Genomic DNA, 7,480 nt, shown 5'->3' with positions numbered 1-7,480 from the left:
CACTGCTGTCCTCACTGTCCCCACATGTGGAGACTGATGGACATTGACCTTTGTCCAGTCCTTGGTGGGTGGAGGTGTGTTGATGGATGAGATGTTGTGGTGGAGGTGGAGGTGGTCTTCAGTGTTTGAGAGCTGCTTCAGCTCAGAGCTTCTCTTCTCCAACTGAGTGATTTCCTCTTGAATCTTCTCTTGTCTCTCCTGGATCATCTGCTGAACCTCAGCCTCTGTCTTTGCTTTGAATTCTTCTTTCATCTTGTGACTCCTGAACTGTTGAACCATCTCAGAGAAGACTTTATTAACAAAGAATTCTTGATTTTTAAAGCATGTTCTGTTACACAGTGGACACTTAGACACATCACTGGTGTCCCAGTAATGTGTGATGCAGGCTTTGCAGTAGTTGTGTCCACATGGAGTGGTGACTGGATCAGTGAACACGTCCAGACAGATAGAACACAGGAACTGCTCTTCACTGACGGGAATGCTGGCAGAGGCCATTTCTACGAGGTGGAGGACTGTTTAAGAGAGAACGTAACCAGTGATCTTCCGGTGAATGCGTTCGATGTTCGCTACGAATCCAACGTTAAGCGGTGAAGATGTTGTGAAAGCTCAAGGATTCCTCTAGCAGGTGGTGAACAGTCCACTAGGGGGCGATGGTGCGTCGGTACGAGCTGGTGAATGGTGTTCTCTCAGTGTGGGCTCTACTTTTATACCAGGCTCTGTGCATCGTCACTGTGATGTCACTATGACGACAAGCCACGCCCACACAGAGAGTTCCGTGTCAGCCATGCCCAAATAAGGAGTCCTGTGATGATGTCACACCGGCCTCCAAGTACACTGATCTGCAATATTAGGTAGCCATAGCAACCCAAAATCAACAAACTGATTTATTATGGAAATCTATGAAATCTCCATATATGGGCATGGTACACAGCATTAGAGAACCATCAATGAGCCTCTATACTTTCTTCCTGGTGCCCTGAACAAAGCAAATACATTACAGACAAGTAATTAAAGAATGCACATTCAAACATTCAAAGGGTCTTCGTTTCATAGTAACACCCAATGAGGGAAAAAGTCAAATTAAACAAATACACAAACGACAGTTACGTGGCAAGATATCTCTTGATGAATTATCAAGTAATGTATTGTAGATAAGATGTTTTGAGGCAGAGAAATCCAGAGCGCTATTGACCTATATACCAGTAAGTTTGAGAAACTGTGTTCTTGGCGATGGGAGTAGCAGCTCCTCTAGAGCTGTAACTATGTTTGGATATAACTGGTGAGGCAAGCTGGACGGGTTATTGCTGCTAATGATGTCCCGCAGTAGCATTAGAAGACACAAAGACAATTTCTGTTCAACCATCAGCCATGCCAGATGTTTGTGTGTACTGTATAGCTAATGCAGTTACTTTCTGTGTACTTTGTTTGGGGTGGGCAGTTAACCATAAATATATCGAAAAGAACCAATGACTCACTTAATCATGCTCATGTACTGTAGGTTAATCGAATAGTCGAGAATCATTTAAGAAAATATATATAGATCTACCATTAGATCACAAAGGCGCTATACAGGTAGACCACATGACATGCCCTAAAAATATATATTTAAAAGTTAAAGAAAAATAATGTATAAACTAAAATCGCCCCCCCCCCCCCCAAAAAAAAAACTCTTTTTGGCATCTGTCATTTGAATTAAGATGACTTGATTGATTGCAAATCAAGAAGGGCCTGTCAGCTCCCTTCATGGCTTCTGAAGTAGTAAAATCCCTCACAATGCAATGCTTTGTTTTCAAGAGTCAGTAGCATTACAAAGAACCTGAAAACCTACCACGTCCATACAGAATGGGATAAGACTTTTCCCTGCACTATTTCCCATTTCAAGTGCGTTTGTCTCATACTGTATGTAACGCCAGTGCTGCTATTCCAAAGCCCCCTCAGTTTAGATCATGTTGAGCGGGTCATTTTTAAAGTTGCTCAAAGGTCAAAAAAGTGTGGGAACCATGGTCTACAACTTCACAACGCGTCGCATTGTGACACATTGTGACAAAATTGTTCATTAATCGTAAATGAATCGAGGCATAAGTTAAATAATGGCGCTATATTGATTTGAAGTCATATTACCCAGCCCTACCTAACATTGTTGTCTTCGTCTCTCTGGATGTGTCCGTCCCTGAGGAGGACAGTGTTATTTATAGACCAGTGATATCTGTGCATGTCAGCCCAACGCTCACGAGCGGTTAAGGTTACATTTACACTATTTCTATTCTGTTCTAGCTCATATAATCGCACGTTACGCAAGTACTAGAAAGCACTCGGTATAGAGCACAGACCTCTGCTGATGGGCTTTGCCTAAAGCGTCCAAAAGCTACAGAACTGCAAGCACAGTAATAGATTAATCAAAACATCAATAATATTTGTTAACTCTGCAAGAAACTGCCAAAGAAAGTGGTCTAAAGATTAACAGTTGCTGCCATTCTCCCTGGGAGCTACAAAATACTGTGCCAGTGGCGAAATTAGACCTTATTCCCCATGGGTTTTCGGATCAAGGGGGCCCTGATCAAAGGGGCCCGGGTCTGTTGTCTTTGCGCGATTTAAGCGCAAACTACAATGATTACCCCTAATATATTGGAAATGACTAAATACATATAATATCCTGGTATGAATGTATGTAGATATGGGCGCATTGGGCGTATATTTTTATTTAGGCCTATTAAAAACAAAAACAAAAAATCGCCACTAGGGGGGGCCCTTGGGTTTTTAAAACCCAAAAACCCTATCAAATTACCCGCTTGTGTACTGTGCTCATTTTTATGACAAATTCACCCAGGTTGGCGGCTAGCCTATATTTGCCTGTATTTTTGACATTTTATATTTGTATCATGAACAGGAGAGGAATAGTGACACACATAGTTGAAATCTGAGAAAGAAAGTGTGAGAAGTGTGAAAAAGTCTGAATTCTGAAGTGTGTGGCAAAGAAATTCCCTATTATCATGAGAGTTTCTCTGCCTCAACTCCATGTGTTTAAACACCTACATGTGGCCAGAAAGGACAAACATGATTAATGTTAAAGCATATTAAACATTATCCTTTTAAATGAATTACATCTGTTAACACACAGGTCTTCAACAGGGGGTCCTCAGAGTTACTACAGGGGGACCTCCAAATCTTTGTGTGAAACTTTTTTCTCTCTTTTTATATCTACCACTTGAACCCTAGCGTCCATATTCTGAGAACTTTAGCCAAAAATAGCCGATCTACAAGCTCACATCGCCTCAAGCTGCGAGGCGTTGTGAGCTTGGCTATTTTCAGCAAAGAGGTTTGGTGTAGAGGAGAAAAAGAGCAGACTAAGTACAGAGTGAAAGGTAAAGTTTATTAAGTATTGATGCTTCAAATGGTTAAATATCTGAAAACACAAATGGGCATGGATCCAAAATACACTGATGATTGTGCTGTCAAACAATGAAACTATATGGAATCTATGAACAGGCTGTGGGGGTCCCTGCTTCATCTCTCTCTCTGCAACTAAGGGGTCCTTGGCCTGAAAACGTTGAAGACCCCTGTGTTAACACGATAAAGCTGAAATGCTCTTCTATTCCATTTGCCTGTCTGCTGTCGTCCCCATTGGAGAAAAACAAACGCAACCGCTCCCATGACAACACAGCATGTTCTCTGGCAATCCCCCGCGTCAACAAAAACATCACTTCCTTCCTGCACAAGAACACGTTATGTTAGGTCAGCATGGCCCTTGAGATGCTGAAGGACAAAATGCTTAGAGTGGGTCCCTTCTCCTCACATTGTCTGGCATTCACTGTGTTGTTCCATGCTACTGCTAATACTGTATGCTGTAGGAAGAGCTGAAGTCTACATCTATAGCACAGCATCACTATGTACTTGTGTGTTGTTGTCTGTAAGCATGTGTGTATATCACTGGTGGAATTTTGTACTAACATTTGTAGCAATTGCTTCTTTTGTTAATGTATTCATTTATTACTTAATTAATTTACGTCTTCCTTATGTAAATCCCCATTGGGTGCTATGTGGTTGATGCATTATTATTATTACAATAACTTATAGTTACATAACTAGTCATTAGTAGCGCTCTGGGGTGGGGATTGGCTGAGGGGGGTGGGGAGGGTTTCTTGGGGGTTATTTTTGTGTATTGTTGTTGTTATTTTTTCCTTTTGTCTTTACGTTAAAAGATTATCAATGTCCTTACAATATACCTTATATTTATATATAAAATTAATAAAAAATATTTGAAACAATAACTTATAGTAATTATAACTTGTGATGTGATTGTGTTGTGCGCTCATAGAGCTGCTATTTTCGGCGAGCAACACGACGAGTGATATGATAAAGTATAAATCAGGCTTAAAGAGATCAGATGTAAATCTAGAGTAAAGCCTTTGCCTTGCGCAGACAGTCAGCAAACCTGTCAGCTGAGTTAGATCTGTGCCAGTCAGACAGTCAGTCATTGGACCAGTAGGTCAAGGACAAAGACCTCTCAATTGCCCTTCATTCTCACTCTAAACACCTATAACCATGCTTTCTGTCTCTTTACAAACCTCTGTCATAGCTCTCTGTCTCCTAACTAAACTACCTGAAGGTCTAAGGGCAACCTCAGATAGTTTAGTTACGATGGAGTAGTTTTCATAATAACAAAGGTGACAGACACCAAAATTGTTTCATTTTCGTTTCTGGTCTGAGGTCTCCCACCCTGTTTTTCTGTCATTATCATAGAACATAAATTATTATGTAGGCTATAGTGTTATACCGGTAAGTCTTATATCTATGCACGATCATAGTTAAAGGAGCTATAGTCAACTTTTTCTTGAGAAACGGATGCTAAAATAAAAATAATGTTTCGAAAATATTTTATAAAAAAATAAGCTTCATATATCATGTGTTTCTATTAAAAAATGACCACAAAAAGCGTAAAATAATGATAAAATAATCATTTTGGCCATTGTCAGACGGACACTTTGTTTACATTCTAGTCTATAGACTAGGATGTAAACAAAGTGTCGGCCCTACAATGAAAAAGTTGACTATAGCTCCTTTAACTATAATTGTCAGGGTCTGTCTCTCCTTCCGGCCATGCACCCCACATTCCATCCACCTCAGTTCCATCTACACACCTGTTCCCGCTCCCTCATCAGCCCTAACCTCGCGTCACCAGGCTTTCTCGGGGGAAAGCCTGGTGTTCGTTTACAACGGGCCGTTTGATCCGGTCTAGGCGGAAACCACAAGCAGAAGAAGCGGTGTCGCTTTGTTTTGGTTCCCCCCATTTGTTTCCCCAATCCCTATTAAAATGCTTGAGTAGCCTAGCGTAGTCTTGCCAGTCGTTATGGGTTGGACTAAAAGATGCATATACCAAACAAATTTTCCAAAAGCAAAAGTACGCCGCATAAAGGGGTAGACTAAATGTGGCCTACAATGATGCTCTGCGGCTGTTAATGCGTGTGCCTAGATGGCACAGCGCCAGCCAATTATTTGTAAGTCTGGGGTTACCTACGTTTAAAGCCCTACTAAGAAACCTGATGTACAGATTCATGTGTCGGCTAAATGATTCTGGGAATGATATTATAATGAAGCTAACAGACCCTACCAAAAGCTCCTTTAGATATAGCTCCAGTCTGTGGCGCCATTGGCGCAGAAGCCTTTTTGTAGTACACTGACAGCATTTGCCTGTTATGGGTGTTTATGTATTTTATGTTTTTTTTGTATACCGTACTGTTGTTGTTGTTGTGGTTGTTTTTGATATGGACCCCCTGTGTGTTTCCTGAATAAAGATTATATATATTATATATATTAGGTAGACCCTAAAAGTATGTCCTTGAGCGCAGGGGAATTATATTGGGTTAAAACTGTTTGGGGGTGATAGTTCCGGCCAAAGCGTAGTCCTTTGAGGATATAGAGTGGTTCAGGATCAAACCCCGAAATGTGAAGCGACCCCAGGCTACATCGGGAGCGTTTCACTGTTTCTACATGTCATCTTTTCGACCCCCAAACCTAACCCTTACCTAAACCTCCCGACGCTCCGTTGTCGAAATGATGGTCGTTCGAAAGAGCGAGATTTCCACGGCTACATCAGCCCTGCTCATTTACACACCTGTTCCCACTCCCTAATCAGCCCTGCTGTTCCCTGCTCATCTACACACCTGTTACTCCCTCATATCATGCTCACCTGTTCCCACTCCGTTCCCCGCCCTTCCCTGCTTATCTGCCCTGCTGTTCCCTGCTCATCTACACACCTGTTCCAACAAGCTCATCATCACCTGTTCCCGCTCCGTCATCAGTTTGCTGCCTATAAGACTGGACTCCTATCACTCACTCTCTGCCAGATTAGCAGTAGTGTTTGTTGATAACTGTGTGCCCTGGCTTGGCTCCTTTACTCTCTTGTGTAAGTCATTTCTACGGTTTGTGAGTCGTGTCTCATATTTCGGTTTTTATTCCTGTGCGGAGTTCCGTCTCCAGATGTTGATTTATGTTTTTGACCTTCTGCTTGTCTCTGGATTCCTGCTCCCTCCCTTTGTTTGCTTGTACGGACTGCCTACACGTGTTTGGCCCCTGCCTGGTTCACCACATCACAAAGCCTTGTTGCTTTGGTTGATGATTTTGTAAATTCATATAGTTTGAACTTGCTCTGCCTCCGGTGTTGCTTGTCACTTGGGTCCTATACACTCCTCCTGACACACACACACGCACGCACGCACGTCATAACAAATGATACAGGTTGTACTGTATAGTTTTATAGTGTCCTTAAGTCCTTGCCATCAGAGTTAACTATATACAGTATATAGTGTTAGAAGTCTTATATCTACTCACCATCATAGTTGACAATAATAATGGCCAGCATATAATCCTTCCCCAGCATGACTACGTCCAGCCGCGCGTGTGCACGTGCGTGCGTGCGTGTGTTCCAATCCGCTGTCCTCTGCTAGCTCTTACACATCACATTCACACTGTCTCCCCACACTACTCTATCCCTCTCTTTCTCTTTCTCTCACAAACTCTGTCACAGCAGCAAAGGGCTAGAGGCCTGTTCGCATGCCGAAAGGTTTAGATGTTGTCAATTCCACTCTGTCTACATTAATCTACAGGGGGGAGAGTGTGCCTCTATATATTCATCTTGCACCCTGTCCCACCATCCCTCCCTCAGTGTCTCACAGAGGATGAACAATGAAACCAAAAGCAGCAGCAAGCCTCTGATGCTGTCTACCGGCGCTTTCTTCCCCTCTTCCCCTCCTCTCTCTCTCTCTCCCTCCCTCCCTCCCTCCCTCTCTGTCCTGTTCTCCCTGTATTGCGTGCAGCACCACTCCCTCCCTCCCTCCCTCTCTCCTCTCTCCACCTCCCTGTGACGTAGATGCCCCCCCCCTCCCCCCATCTCTGTGACACACAGCAGCGACACTGACTACATACTCTAACATTCTTCATGCTCGTCTTATTGTGATGAAAGACCAAAGGATGCCAGAGATCT

General features: G+C 42.8%; 1 protein-coding gene across 1 annotated transcript in view; it reads right to left on the bottom strand.

The window, feature by feature from the left end:
- The window catches only part of apbb3 (amyloid beta (A4) precursor protein-binding, family B, member 3), a gene marked incomplete at both ends in the record, with an annotated part of 36,158 nt that extends 29,281 nt beyond the window's left edge, over positions 1-6,877 (bottom strand). The window contains one exon of the mRNA XM_080749228.1: positions 6,829-6,877. Coding sequence (XP_080605354.1) covers positions 6,829-6,877 — 49 coding nt within the window. The remainder of the gene's footprint in view (positions 1-6,828) is intronic.
- Positions 6,878-7,480: the final 603 nt, after the last annotated feature.

The sequence above is a fragment of the Nannobrachium achirus genome, assembly GCF_963921795.1.
Source record: "Nannobrachium achirus genome assembly, chromosome: 19".
Classification (NCBI taxonomy): domain Eukaryota; kingdom Metazoa; phylum Chordata; class Actinopteri; order Myctophiformes; family Myctophidae; genus Nannobrachium; species Nannobrachium achirus.
Note: the sequence above shows the minus strand (reverse complement) of the source record. Positions and strands in the feature narration are given on the sequence as shown.